The 15,579-nt window shown below is 36.5% G+C and overlaps 1 protein-coding gene across 1 annotated transcript in view; it reads left to right on the plus strand.

The window, feature by feature from the left end:
* The window catches only part of LOC107708519 (ankyrin-1-like), a 92,308-nt gene that overhangs the window by 69,205 nt on the left and 7,524 nt on the right, over nt 1-15,579 (plus strand). Inside the window, 14 exon segments of the mRNA XM_016512784.1 lie at nt 686-714; nt 716-756; nt 1,011-1,235; nt 2,192-2,346; nt 2,521-2,732; nt 3,308-3,512; nt 3,791-3,887; nt 4,494-4,722; nt 4,946-5,074; nt 7,235-7,354; nt 8,639-8,723; nt 10,149-10,223; nt 10,319-10,450; nt 10,798-10,956. Of these exon segments, the coding sequence (XP_016368270.1) occupies nt 686-714; nt 716-756; nt 1,011-1,235; nt 2,192-2,346; nt 2,521-2,732; nt 3,308-3,512; nt 3,791-3,887; nt 4,494-4,722; nt 4,946-5,074; nt 7,235-7,354; nt 8,639-8,723; nt 10,149-10,223; nt 10,319-10,450; nt 10,798-10,956 (1,893 nt within the window).

Below are 15,579 nucleotides of genomic sequence, written 5' to 3' on the forward strand. Positions count from 1 at the left end.
ATATTTTTTTTTTATTTTTTATTTTTTATTTTTTTTTTTTTTGAGACATGGGTAAAACAATGAAAGTTTTAACAATAAAAGGTATTTGAAAACTATCAAAAATAAATAATGAAAACATCAAAAAATGATACAAAATAGAAAAATGCTGAAATGCTGAAATCAGCCGCTGGGACATAGTAGTACTCATAATTGAAGAAACACCCAAAGATGAGGTTCTCTTTATCCAAACACTATGGGAGTCACACTGGGAGTGGATCATTTTACTAATTAACTAATGATGATTATTTGACTCAGCAGAGGGCTCCAAAATGAACTGTCACAGTGGCTGTTTTACGCGTCTCTGAACACCTGTGATTAAGCCCCTACAATAACACCAAACTATCTCTCCCATGCAGATTAAGTGTGATCTTCTCTGCACTACCGGGCATGCCCACTTCAGTAACCAATACCATGCAATCTTATCGAGTATCTTGATTTCTTCATGTTTTCCATTAGCTCTGTGTGTGTATGACTTCATTGCTTGGACTTGGTGAATGAGTGAAAGTTCTTGTATGTGCTCGACCGGTAATGATGGTGGATTGTAAACGATGAAATAACTTAAAATAAGCTTTTCTTCCTTTTTATTAGTCCTTTTCCTGCAAACCTCCTACATCAGTGTCTCTGACATATTTTGTGCTGTATGTAGGTGATGAACTTCTCGGGATGGATGGGGCTCGCAGACAACGTTAGCCCAGTGGCCAGCCCCATCCACACTGGGTCAGTGCACATATTTCACATTCAGCCTAACAAATCCAGTAACCAGCCGTTACCAACCCTTGCTAATGGCTTCTCACCGCTTTTATCTCCGTATTTATCTGTTGGTCATAAATGCTTATTTTTATACCTGTCTTCACTGTCATCAAGTGTCTAGGAAGTAGGTTCTTTTGAAGATGTTTTAGCTTTATACTGGGCTTCCGGCTGTTTTGAAAAGTTATTGTACCCGGTTTGCTCACTGGCTGGTTGTTTGACAGGTTTCTGGTCAGCTTCATGGTGGATGCGAGAGGCGGGTCCATGCGTGGCAGCAGGCATAATGGTCTGCGTGTGATCATCCCACCGCGCACCTGCGCAGCCCCCACACGCATCACCTGCCGTCTGGTCAAACCGCAGAAACTCACCACCCCACCTCCTCTCGTGGAGGGAGAGGGACTCGCATCTCGTATTATCTCCCTAGGGCCTTCCAGTATGCAGTTTCTGGGGTAAGGGTCTGTGTGTACAGTGAGGATGGCATATGCTTCAACCGTTCTGGATCTGCTATTTTGGTTCCTTAATGATATATATATATATATATATATATATTCTGTTTCTTTCTTACTTAGTATTTCTTTCTTTCTTAGTATTTTTGTGTTATTTACCAGTACACATATCTAAACACTCAAGATAAATTAACTTGAGAAGTAAGTTTCTCAAATTAGTGGGTTTATGCTAAAACAAGACATTAAAAAAAAACTGCCAGTGGGGCAAGAAAAATAAACTTGTTTTCTCTTTGAATTAAGTTTATTTTTCTGACCCCACTGGCAGATTTTTTTAGTTTGTTTGTTTTGTTTTAAGCATAAACTCACTTAATTTTGATACAAAAAAATGTTTTCAAAAAACAAGACTTCTTAAGCAAATCTGAATTTGTATATTGATATGTCTTGATTTAAGAATGTTTCGATATTTGTACTGAAACCAGACAAAAAATACTGAGGTAAAAATATTTTTTGTAGCGCTTATAGTAGAACTGAATAAATACAGAATGAAAATAATTTTTGTGAATAAATCTTACTGTATTCATTCAGAATCTAGTTGTCAAATAAAGATCTTTTCAGATTTCTGACAACAGAACAGTAATAACAAATCATATAATAATATAATATCATATCATGTAATAATTATAATAATATAATTATTATAATATAATGTACATTTAATTGACCTATTTTAATGTCTGCTATTCTACTATATTTTTATATTACTTATATTATTTTTATATATGGTTTATATTATTTTTATGTATTGTTAGGGATTTATGAAATTTATATTCTTCTTGGATATTCTTCTTCTTTTCTTTCTATTGTGCTGCTGTGCCAAGTTGAATTTTTCCTATCAATCACTGAAGGAACAATACAATACAATAACAAATGCTTTTGCGCTTTCCCATCATCCCTTTCAGGCCAGTGATAGTGGAGATCCCTCATTTCGCGTCCTTGAGCCGAGGTGATCGGGAACTAGTGGTTCTCCGAAGTGAGAATGGCTCTGTATGGAAAGAGCATCGAAACCGCTATGGTGATGATGTTCTAGAAACCATCCTTAATGGCATGGATGAAGGTAGTCTTAGGTTTTACTGAGACGAATTCCCATAAGCCTTTTATAGTTTTATTTTCTCTTTCAGTTATGTAGCATGAGGTGCTAGCAGACAAATGACATATCACTTTATACTGCACCAACAATTTCTGCAGGACTGACATGTATGACCTTGTTTTCTCTGGGTGCCTTCATCAGATCTGGAAAGTCAGGAGGAGCTGGAGAAGAAAAGAATCCGCCGCATCATCTCCACAGACTTCCCTCTCTACTTTGCTGTGGTGTCACGTGTCCAGCAGGAGAGCGATCTTATAGGTCCGGAGGGAGGTCAGCTGACAAGTAAGCTGGTACCCCAGGTCCAGGCCATTTTTCCTGACACGGCGGTCACTAAGAGGGTTCGACTTGGCCTACAGGTGAAATTTCAGGACATTTTAGGATGTAGAGAATGGCAGTGAAGCAATATCAGCACACAATAATGAATTTATGATTCATACAGAATTTTACAGAATATACAGTATGTGACCCTGGACCACAAAACCAGTCTTAAGTGTACATTTTTCAAAATTGAGATTTATACATCATCTGAAAGCTGAATATATAAGCTTTCCATTGATGTATGGTTTGTTAGGATAGGACAATATTTGGCCGAGATACAACTATTTGAAAATATGTACCCCAGTGACTTAAGACTGGTTTTGTGGTCCAGGGTCACATATGATTACAGCCCCATAAGCCCATTCAAACTGAACTTGCACATAATCACCACTCATAATGTGATTATAGGTGATACTTGAAAAAAAATGTTACCTTTGTTCATAAAGTTTCTAAGATAAATAATAATAATGATTATTATTAATTATAATAATGAATAAAAAATATTGTTTCAAGGTTGCTGTAAATTCATCAGAGAATAACTGAAAATTATTTCAGTAATAAATGATTTATACATTTTTGTGACTTTATTTCTATTCCTCTTGTCTCTACCCAGGCCCAGCCAATCCCTGATGAGTTGCTGACTCGGCAGTTAGGAAACCAGGCCACATTCAGTCCTGTTGTGACAGTGGAGCCTCGTCGACGCAAATTCCACCGACCAATTGGACTCCGTATCCCTTTACCTCCATCCTGGAGGGAGAGTCCACGCGATGCCGGCGAAGGAGACACTACTAGCCTCCGCCTCCTCTGCAGTGTTATTGGTACGGTCCGGTCCTGATCTGTTTCAAAGAAAACACTGTCTGAAATTGATATTTATGTTTTGGAGAAAGGCAGATTGCCTTGGATGCCAGTCTTTTTCAGCCTCAGCCAGATTTGATGTAGCTGCCCTGCCAAGCTGCTTGGAAAAGGCTGAAACAGACTGGTGTCCTGCCTGGAGAGGGACACTGGGATAAAGATAGACTCAGCAAGTTCATTCCAGATGGTGTTGGTTGAAGAAAAAAAAAAAGGGTTTTTATAAAAAGCTGTAAACCTTCTGCAGGTGGCACTGCTCCCGCTCAGTGGGAGGACATCACTGGCACCACCAAGCTCATGTATTCCCACAACTGTGCCAACTTCACCACCAATGTGTCCGCAAGGTGAGACACAAAAGCACGCAAGAATAGAGCACCCAGGGGCGAATTTACTAAACAGTTGCACCAATTTGTGAATTGCGTTGTATTTTAGCACAAAAATATGCATCTTATTAACGAACTACCTGCAATATGTTTTAGCTAGTCACTATATGTGCTGAAATAGCACTGCGCCACAAAAACTATAGTATGTAGATTGCACATTATTCTCAAATCTCAGCACTTTTTTTTTTCTGTTTTTTTTTTTCTATACTATTACTGCTATTACCAACTTTTAAAAAATAGTAAATTTTATTTTTGATTTGTTTTGTTTTTTTGTTTCATTTTATTTCATTTATTTTGTTTTGTTGTTCGTATCCACTTTCTAGTGATAATTGCAACATAAATTCATTGAATGATTAAGCGTTTGCTACAACACAGACAGTGTGTGCAAGTAAACAATGCCATCACTATTACAATTCATTTTTGCTCAGATTCATGGTAGCCACCACTACAACCCATAGAACTGTCACTCGTTTGTATTTATGCGATTTACAAGTAAAAATTGTCGTCTCTTGTGACCCTGTTTTCTGATCTCTATTGTACGTGCATCTCTCCTCTGTTTCGCTGCAGGTTCTGGCTGGCGGACTGTCCACGAACGGCGGAGGCCGTGACCTTCGCCAACCTGCTGTACCGTGAGCTGATGTCAGTTCCGTACATGGCTAAATTTGTGGTATTTGCTAAGATGAACGATGCCAGAGAGGGCCGTCTGCGCTGTTACTGCATGACCGATGACAAAATAGACAAAACCCTTGAGCTGCACGAGAACTTCTCCGAAGTGGCCCGCAGCAGGGACATTGAGGTTAGCAAACATCAAATCATATATATATGTGGTATCTATGTATATATACACTGCCCTCAAAAGTTTGGGATCAGTAAGATATAAATAATGAAATGCATGTTTATGATGCAGCAGTGTACACGTGCATGTGTACAAAAATAAAACTCATTGCATTAATGCTAAGTCTCTGACTCTGTCTGACTCACTGCTCTCCTTTTGTTTCTCCTTTCTTTTCCACCCACAGGTGATGGAGGGGATGCCGCTACACTTAGAATGTTCCGGAAACCTGGTGCCCGTGAGGAAAGCCACCCAGCAGCCCCGTAGCTTCAGTTTCCAGGCCTTCAGAGACAACCGGCTACCTGTCTCCATAAAGGTACGTTCATTTGTCTTTCCCTTATTTATTTCTGTCTGTCTGTGAGTGTTTCTTAGGAAATATAGGCTGAGAAGTTCATGCCAACTTCCCTGTGTCAATAATTTGCTTTTTATTTTCAACCTACACATATTTGTGTCATTGAGTGTGTCATTCTTGTGTGTGTGTGTTAGCATTGTTAATCACTTTGTCTGATCATCTTGTCTGTTTTATGTATTCCCTAATGTCTTCAGTAGGGCTGCACATGTATTCAGTAAAAGTTAACTTTAAGTTTAATTAAATTAAAATTGTAATATGGCCTAGTGCGTCCCCAGAGTGTGTCATAATTAGTAAGCTGTCCAGAATGTGGCTTGGTTTTGCATTTTGCACTGCAATTTCCTTATATTGTTCACTGTGAACTCAAAGTGCTTCAGGTTCACATTATTGTATATTTTTACATTAATGTAATTTCAAATATAAGTTATTATGAAAATCTAATAATGTGACACTGGGTCACAGGAGAGGAGATAACAGTAAAAATGATAACAGAAATATTACAGAAAATGTTTTTTACTATTTTACAATAAATGATATTATTGTAATAGTCTAGATAATATTTATAAATATTATTATAATAATCATGACTGATTATTATAATAATATGTATTAATATTATCTGGACTATTATTATTATTATTAATTATAAGAAGAAGACGAAGAAGTATAGTTTATGTAGAATTTATTATGTCAAGTTACCATGGAAATCTAATAATGTAGAAATATTACAGAAAATGTTTTATATGTTATAATAAATGATATTATTTTATTTTCTAAACAATATGAATAAATCACATTTAATATTAAATTAATAATAATAGTAATAATAATAATGTTCAAGTGGTATGTTTTTCAAAAAATGTATGTGTAAGTGAAAAGTGGACAAAGAGAGATAAAGTGGACAAAATTTGTTATGTCCAATTATTCTAATTGTCACGAGAGGAGATAAAAGCAGGAGATTATATTAAAGAAAAAGATTTTTAATATTTTAGATAAAAATTTTTTTATTACTGTTCTAGATCATATTAATTTATAATTATTAATATAATTATTAATAAATGATATTCAAATATTAAATTGTTTTTACTACTACTATTACTGCTACTAATAATAATGTTCAAGTGGTATTGTTTTAAAAAATTGACGTGTGAGTGAAAATGGGACAAAACGAGATAAAGTGGACAGGAGAGACCATAAAAAACCTTGCGACTCTTTCAGGTGCCACTTCCAGTGTACATGTAAAAAGGAACTGGGTTCTTTTTAACTTTCAGTCACTTTCTTTTTGAGAGGAGTTAAGTGTGAAAACCCTTAAATGGTACTGACAGTATAGCGTGGAAAAAACATGACTTGATTTGTTAAAAAAAAAAAAGATAATGCTTTCCTGTTTTTTGCGAGCTGCTGTTTCAATGTGATGTAGTATTTTTTTTCTTTCTTTAAATCAACTACAAATCCGAGATGTTAAATCTTTATCTTATTGCAGTTGGAATCACATTGGCAATATTTGTCAATATTTTTTGTCCAAATGGTGCAGCCCTAGTCCTCAGTGTCTCTGATTTCCCCCAGTGCTGTCCTTCATTTCGGTGTCTGTCATTGTGGCTTCCACTCTTTCTGTGATCGGTCAGCCTCAGACGAGCTGCTCTGTGTTGTATTTTTGGCTCTGTGGTGTAGTGGTTCACCTCGTAACTGTTGTATTATTCTCATGAGCATGCCCTTAACTCTTTCTCCTTCTAGCCTGCTTGCCAGTGTATCTGCCTGCCTGTCTATATGTCTGTCTCACTGTCTCTCTCTCTCTCTCTCACGGTCACTCTCTTACTGTCTGATCTCACAGACGGCCAGGTAAAAGTGAAGGTAAATCTCTCTCTGTCTCTCGCCTGCCTGTGGACTGCCTCCATCCCCTTCCCCACCTCCCGTCAAGCTGTATGAGTCACAGCCGGGCAGCTGCTCTGTCTAACACTCTTTAATCTTTCTCTTTCTCTACCTCTCTCTCTCCTCTTTCACTCCCTTTATTCATTTTCCCCCTCTCTTTTGTTCTCATTTGACCCTTCGCCTGGTTTTCACCCCTCTTTTATCCTGTTCTCCTCTCTCCATCTGTTCCTCCCTCCCTCTCCATTTCCCCTGGCTCATCAGGTGAGAGACGCCAATAAGGAAGCCACCGGGTTCCTGTCCTTCCTGCGCAAGTCCACCAAGTACGAGGACACGCAGCACGTGCTGTGCAACCTCAACATCACCATGCCTCCCTGCGTCAAGGTGCTGTCGCACAATTTCCTCTGTGATCTGTAACACCTGCTCATGTTCTCATAAACTCTGTTCAGACAAAACTAGTTTGCATGTCTGTGTTTTTGTCACTCAGCCTTGGTAAAGATTTCAAAGCAAATTCCCTACTGATTTTTGGGCTGAAGCCAACTTGGGAGACCTCTGAGAAATTGAATCCCATTAAATAACAAATAAATAGTTCACTTTTTGGTCACTGAAAAAGTGGCCTGAGTTTGTTTTCAAGTGTGAACATCCTATAATATAAGCACTTAAATATTAACACAGTAGAGTGTGGGCAAGACATGACTTAATTTAGAAACAAAAGGCATCGCTTTCCTGGTGTTTGAGAGCTGAGCGCTGATGTTTCAGTATGATGTTATGCTTTTTTGCGGTTGAAGTCAGCGATATGAGATTTTAAATATTTTTTCATATTGCAGTTGGAATCATAGTCACATTATTTTTTAAGTGAAAAATATTGTAATTTAAATGTATTAATTAAAATAAAAAAAATATTTTTAATTAATTATTTTTAATTAATAAAATTTTTTTTAAAACCTAATCCTGTCTAAACAGTTATTTTCGACCTTTCAAACTCAAATGACACTCAAAGTGATGTTTTCTCCATTAACTTTTCTCCAGCTCATAATGGAGTTTATGTCACTAGACTGTATAAGTTGTCTAGAGTGGACCATTTAACTCTAGGATTCAATTAAACTACATAATTAAAGAAATTATAATTCTTCTTCAGGGCACATGACATTCAGAATATGTCTAGAGATATCTCAAGATATTCCTTAAAGGTTATGGTTCAGGCTACAGAAATAATAGTCATTCTATTTAAACTGATTAAATTGTACTTAAATGGATTAAAATGGAACGAGAAGTTATTTGTGAGATTCTAGATTTGTGCTTTAAAAAAAAAGAAGACAAAAAAATGGGGGAAAAAATTATGATGCACAAGAAAAACAAAAGTATGTGGTGTATTATAGATAAACACAATTTATCTTGATTTCATCCCATTTTCATATCAAATGTTAATCAAATAAGCTCATTTGAATATATCTTCTGAACATGCACATTTTGTAAAAAGGAAATAAAAGGATGCAGTTGGTGTTTCAGATGTGATATTGTCTCCAGAATCTCTTCCTGTGTATTACAACACCTTCAAGCTATTTTTATACATGAGCACTTTGCCTTGATGTGAATGTACATGCTCCAATAAATACTGTATGAAAGACAAAACTACAGCACTGTATTTACTCAGTATTTTTGCTTTAGGTGGTGGGTAACGACGAGCGGCGGAGAACGTTGACCCCTCTCGCCCTGAGGGAGAGGTACAGCGCCCTGAACGAGCATGGCCTGGGTAAGACATAGTGGCACCATGACGCGTCCCCTCAGCTGTGGAGGAGGGGGGCTTCTGAATGCTGTGCCCATATCCTTGCTCCTATACCTGCCCACTCTCTCATGCATGGCTGTGATTGGGCATTGGATGCTAAGCACTGCTCTCTTTTATGAGGGTGATGCTGGGATTGCACTCAGACGGGCCGCAACTTATACAAACAATTCAGAGAAATGGGCGGCCGTTATATTTACTGAGCGAATGAGCAGTAATGTAGCGCATGATGCTGGTTTGATTACAGCATAAATACTCTTAGCATGGCAAGCTCCAGCTTTGAGAATGAGCTTTAAAGGGAAAGTACTGCTAAAAACTGCCTGTTGAGAGGTGTTGAAGGTGGGGGAGTGATTATAGAAAGGGTCCAGAAGGTTCGAAGCGGTTTCGCCATCCAAAACACATCTTCGTTGTTCTCGAAGCAGATGAAGCCAACTAATGTATGTAGAGCGCAGATTTTGGCCAGGTCTTGGTAAGTGATGACCAATGTTATAGTTTCAGTCACCAGTTATAACTAATCTAGGTAATTTGACTGTATCTGGGAAATTTTACAAGATGTTTATAGCGGCTGTAATATTTCCATTACATTAATTTCATATACAGTTCTAAATGGAAACTATAGATGCCTTTCTAGAAGAGGCTGTTTTCATTACTTTCCTGTTATTCTGATCTTTATTAACAAGATCTTTACTGAACATGTTCATTATTCATATACCAACACAAGTATACACTACTGATCAAAATTTTAGGGTTGATAAGATTTTTTTTTTTTTTTTTTTAAAAATTGAAATTCATACTTTTATTCTGCAAGGATGCATTCAATTGATCAAACATGACAGTAAACACATTTATGATTTTAATGTCAAGCAGCAAAAACTGTTTTCAACATTAATAATAATATCAAATGTTTCTTGAGCAACAAATCAGCATATTAGAATGATTTCTGAAGGATCATGTGACACTGAAGGCTGTAGTAAGGATGCTGAAAATTCAGCTTTGCCATCACAGGGATAAATTACATTTTAAAATACAATAAAATAGAAAACAGTTATTTTAAATTGAAGTAATGTTTCAAAATATTACGATTTTTACTGAATTTTTGATCAAATCAATGCAGCCTTGCTGAGCATAAGAAAAATCTTACAGATCCTAAACTTTTGAATGGTAGTGCATATGTTCAGTTATTTATATATCACAGATAAGACCATATATCAACTAACCCCAAATATATGGTCATATTGTTATTGTGGTCTATAGTCTATATTGTATTACGTCTCTTGGGTTTTTCAGTGAAAGCCACAGTCAAATATATGTTTTCCACTAGCATAGCTGGTTATGTTATTAAAGTGGTGCATCATTGGACTGTGGAAACAGTGATATATTTTGTTTTTGATTCAGCCACTGTGAATGCCATGGAGAGAACCGAGCTAAAGATCACAGTAATAGCAGAACAGCTGGGACTGAGCTGGACCGGTACGAGCTTTACTTCTTGTATCTCTTTTCATTACCTCTCAGTTTTTTCCCTTAACTCACATTCTATAAGTGCTTTCATCTGTTTTCGTTTGTAGAGCTGGCGAGGGAGCTGCAGTTCAGTGTGGACGACATAAACCGGATCAGAGTGGAGAATCCCAACTCCCTCCTGGACCAGAGTTCAGCTCTGCTCAACCTGTGGGTCAGCCGAGAGGGCAAGAAGGCCAAGAGTGAGGATCCATAATTAACACTCTACATCTTTGTGGCTTTATACATATCATTTATACATAACGGTTTATTATCATCAACCAAGATGAAAACTATTGAATTAAAAACCCTGAACTGGAATAAAATAATCAACGGAAGGTGGACATAAAACTAAAACAAAACTAAACTAAAAATAGTGGATGAAAAACAAACTAAAAAAATAAATAAAAGTGAACAAACAGTGAAAATTGCAGTATTTACAGTATTTATTCATCACTGTAAATGATAGTTAATAAAAATACAGCTGTTCATTGTTAATTCATGTCCTGTTTCCTTGTATTTACATCCTCTTCCATCATCATATCTTCAGTGGAGAACCTTCATAAAGCTTTGAAGAACATTGACCGGGCAGATATTGTGAAGTCTCTGGAGGCTCAGGCTCCACAGGTGCTTCCCGAGGTGGCGGAGGAAGGAGCCTGCAGACTGGCGGATCGTGACTCCGCTCTGCTTTCCCCTAGTGTCGTCAACGGTAAGAACAGACTGCAGCTTGCACTGATCTTCTAATCCTCTGGACTTTTAGGAGAGAAATGACATTAGACACCAAGTAAACCAATGCATAGATGTTTGAAGCTGCATGGGTTGGCCACTAATTGCATACTATCTTGAGTATCCCAAAATCCTGAGCATGAAATGTAGGTTGAAAGAATGTCTGAGACAGGATTTAATGAGAATTTTTTTCCAATGATGAATCAGGCATGCCATGGCAATGCTATGATTCCCGCCTTTTCCATTCATTACTAAACAAACCTCTCAGTAGCGACAAATTGTCATGTTGTGGCATTACTTGACATATATGAGATTTCAAGTCTCCTTGAATGCAACAGGTACTCAAATGCAAATGCAAATGCAAATTTTTTTTTCAAATATGCCAGTGAGGAACAGATAGGAGTATGCAGGCTCATATGGATGAGTACTTTCTGGATGTTGTCTTCTGGATGAGAGAAGACAACAGGCCTCCATACTTGTGTCTGCGCCTCTCCGTCTCTCTTTTCCTCCTTCTCTCTTTCTCTAAACATGTCATCTGCAGCCCAGCCGCCCTACTCTTCCTCCTCACAGCTCTCCTCTTCAACCTCCGACCTCATAATGACCTCCTCTGGGCCTTCTCTTTTCCTGTCATTCTTTGTTTGTTTTCTAGTTCCCATTTTGTGTGGGAGCTGTGCTGTCTGTGTGCATGCGCATGCTGCTTGACATGCTCTTTTTTGCCTTTTCTGAAAAAAAAAAATGTAATTGTGAGACCTTCAAGTAAAAAGAGGCCTGTTTATGTTGCTCAATAACAAACGTGTGTATGCATGGCATGCTTTCAATGTATGGGTTTCTGCCTGTGTATATTTTCACTAATTGTTTTCCTGAGTGGCGGTTTAACTCCTGAATTTCAGTAACTTCAGTAACTCCTCTTCTCATCTTTGGTGAATATATTAATGTTGTTTTAGGCCCTGCTGTTCTGTTGGCAACAGTTTACATAATGCTCTGGAAAATGGATCTGTGACCGTATCATGTTGCAGAAGCATTTTTGGAACGTTATGTGTCAACTGATTTATTGCTGTTGGTGTGTTTCAAGCGTGTTTGCGTGTCAGGCATTGATTGTGTGACACCATTTTCAACAGCAGAGCTCTGTGTTGTTGCTGATGTCATGGACTGTATTCACAAAAAAACAAAAAGATGTAGCTATTAGCGCCCCCTTCTGGCTAACATATAACATTTCACATTTTTATAACCTTTATTTTTCAAGGCTAATCCCTTTCTCGTGGCTAAAAGAGACCAAAATGGCTGTATAAAACAATAGAAACAACATTTGCATAAAATCACATGCAAAATATAATTATAAGATGTGAATGCAGTCCTAATCTATATGTGTGTATGTGTATGTGTGTGTGAAGAAAACCACCTTATCAGGCCATTTAAGATAATCAGATCACTCAGAACAATGTTGTGTGTGATATCAAGATGTTTCAGAGCCATAATTTGGTGTTGTGTGTTGTGCTGTAATGTTATGTGTGTTTGACTGTTTAAGTGTGTTTACATTTGTTTGCATGCGTACCTGTGTGGGTGTGTGTGTTTAGATTTATGTCTTCATATGTGGCTTTTGTACATAACAATCAACAAAGTTTTTACACATTTGCCCCATGTTGTGTTGCTTTATTTGTATTGGAGTGACAGTAGATTTATTGTGTCTCACAGTGTGCACTGTGTGTGTGTTTCTGACTCGTGTGTTTTCTCATTACTGGGGGCACAGTGAAGGTCCACAAATTCATCGCTGTAAATCATCCTCATTCTCTTCTTCAATATTTCTTCATTTCTTCTTTTCATTATCATTCCATTACAACAGTAATATATCATCCATCCAACCATTGAACCATCCATTAATCCATCCACCTACATATACAGCTACAACATTTGCTCTTATGGTGCCAGTTGTTTGATAAATTAGTAAAATAGCTTAATGCTACAACAAAACTCTTGACAAGCTTTTTGTGTTTTCTCAACCTTTAGTTCTTGTTTTGTGTTATTAGGCAAGTTTGTCCACATTATTATGGTCTAAAGCCCCGTTCACACCAAGAACGATAACTATAAAGATAACGATAAAGATATAGTTCTAAAAATCGTTCTCAGTATTTAAGAATAGCAGAGTCCACACCACAACTATAACGATAAAGACAAAGAGAAACGATATAGTTGGAATCACTTTCAAAACGATTTTTCTCCATCTGATGAACGATAAAAAATTGACAGCCAAACAGAATCCATCCTGCTGTAATGAGCTGAAGAATTTAAAGCGGCAGACGCATGTACGCTTAGAATAAACAGACGATATCGTTCGCTGGTGTGGACCATAGACTGTATAAAAACATGGACGTAGTGTCCGTGACGTCACCCGTAGGTTTCTGAAGAATGTTTTTTGAAGCTCAAAGTGGGCGAGCTATATAGACCAAAAACACTTTTTGTACCAGGCTGTAAACTTATTTTTTTCTTTTGTAAAGTTGGGCATTTTAACATGGGAGGTCTATGGAACTGACTCCCTTTTGGAGCCAGCCTCTAGCGGCCAGTCGATGAATTGCAGTTTTAGTCACTTCTGTGTTGGTTTCACGAGAGAGAGCGGAAGGTTGCCACTTGGTGTGGACGCTAATATCGTTATCTTTATAGTTATCGTTCTTGGTGTGAACGGGGCTTAAATTTGTTCAACTTTCTAAATGTGAATAGTAACATTTTAATAATCTGTTTTTAGCAAACAATTATTTAATGCATTATATCATGTATTTTTTTTATTTATGTATTTGCATACATTGTTTAGTTGCTTTCATTGCAAAGCTAAAAATAATACTTATTAAACACTTTTTAATCTGAGAGGAACAAAAAAAAAACATTTGGCTGAACCTTAGCTTCTTAATTTAGCAATACTTTGGTTGCTTTAAGCATATTAAGTTAGTATTGTATTTTTTGTTGATGCATATTTTCATTGTTTCACAAAAATTTATCTGAAATCAAACAATAATTGCCAGACACCCTGCAGTACAGCTGTGGACTCCCAGACTCCAGCAATATAATACAAAAATTATAAAATAGCCATGACTGATGATTATATTTCACTTTATTTTTAAATATTTTTTAGCTTGAATTAAAAAAAAAAAATGTATTATAATATGTACTTGTGTTGTGCTGTAAGAATGATAAAGTACATCAAAAAAGTTTAAAGTTTAAGTAAGAGTTGGTCCCTATTAAACCTTAATATCCAGAATGCCTCTTTAAAACTATTTTGTGTTCTTATTAATCATGCATACTATTGCACACATCATGCAAATACAAATCAGTTATATATATTGCAATTCCATATTCATTTGAACAATCCCAGGAATGTGTATCCTACATTATGGTCATACACACAAGAGAAAAGCCATTGTTGCAAACTCATTGAGTTAGATGTACTGCGTGGTCATGTACACAACTTTCATACGTATATGAGAAAGAAAGAGTTGACATCAGTCAATTTTGAATCTGAGTATATTAGTGTGTATGTGGATGGGGAAGGTATGTTAAAGAAATATTCTGGGTTTTCAACAAATTGAACATAACAACATAACATAACTTGTCCCTTATTGTCCCCTCACATGTGCAAATGAATAGTAGTATACTTAAATGTAGTATTCATTCAGTATACTACAATATACAACAATATACATTTTTGAGTGTTTTGTTCTTGAAGCTAATAAATAAAACTTTTTTGACATCGCCATGAAATAAACATTTTGTTTTGTAAATGAATGTTATTTATCTGTTTTTTAATAATTCATTCATGTATATCCTTAATTAATTTATGAATTTATTTATTTATTTGACCTTAATGTTTTAACTTGATCTTCTGGTGAAACTGGTCAGACGTTTTACTGTCTGCCAGACTTCTCTAATCATTTCTTCTGGATAAATCCATCGCTACTTATGTTACATTGCGACTTTAAATGATATTTTTTATTGTTTTTGACTAAATTAAGATTTGATAACTATTGTATAATACCGAGTTATTGCAAAATGTAGCTTTTGTCACTTTAAACCCCTGATATACTCACGTGTGTTCTCATGTGTTCTTTGCATATGGTTAAAAAGAATACCTGAGCAGTAGTATATTGTTAACAAACATCCAGGCTATATTTTTGCTATATTTAATGCTGTTTAAACACTGCTCCAAGTGTGGGCAGTGTTTAGACAGCATTAAATACGAGAAGGGTCTGGCTGCAGCCTCGCACTTGCATTCTCAGACTTGCATTCTCAGACACTTGCACTTCCGCTAGCGACGTCACTTGCAGTCCTTATTTTTTATTTTGTTCTATTTTTTATTACTTTTTGTTTGAATCTCTCAACATTTTACAACAGTAGCCAGGTGGTGAAGACAAGAAAAAAGAAACTAAATTACAATGTCACTTGCACTCTCCGATACCTGCGACATCACTTGCAATCGACACAAATCGTGCGTGTTGCCAATGGAGACAAGAAGCTGTGGTGATTAAACGATTAAAACTAAATTAGTACTATGACAGTACATTAAATAATAACTATATATCGAATTTGATCTTTTAATTGCACTTAATGTATCTTAATACAT

Source organism: Sinocyclocheilus rhinocerous, unplaced genomic scaffold, assembly GCF_001515625.1.
Source record: "Sinocyclocheilus rhinocerous isolate Xijiao unplaced genomic scaffold, SAMN03320098_v1.1 scaffold506, whole genome shotgun sequence".
Taxonomy (NCBI): domain Eukaryota; kingdom Metazoa; phylum Chordata; class Actinopteri; order Cypriniformes; family Cyprinidae; genus Sinocyclocheilus; species Sinocyclocheilus rhinocerous.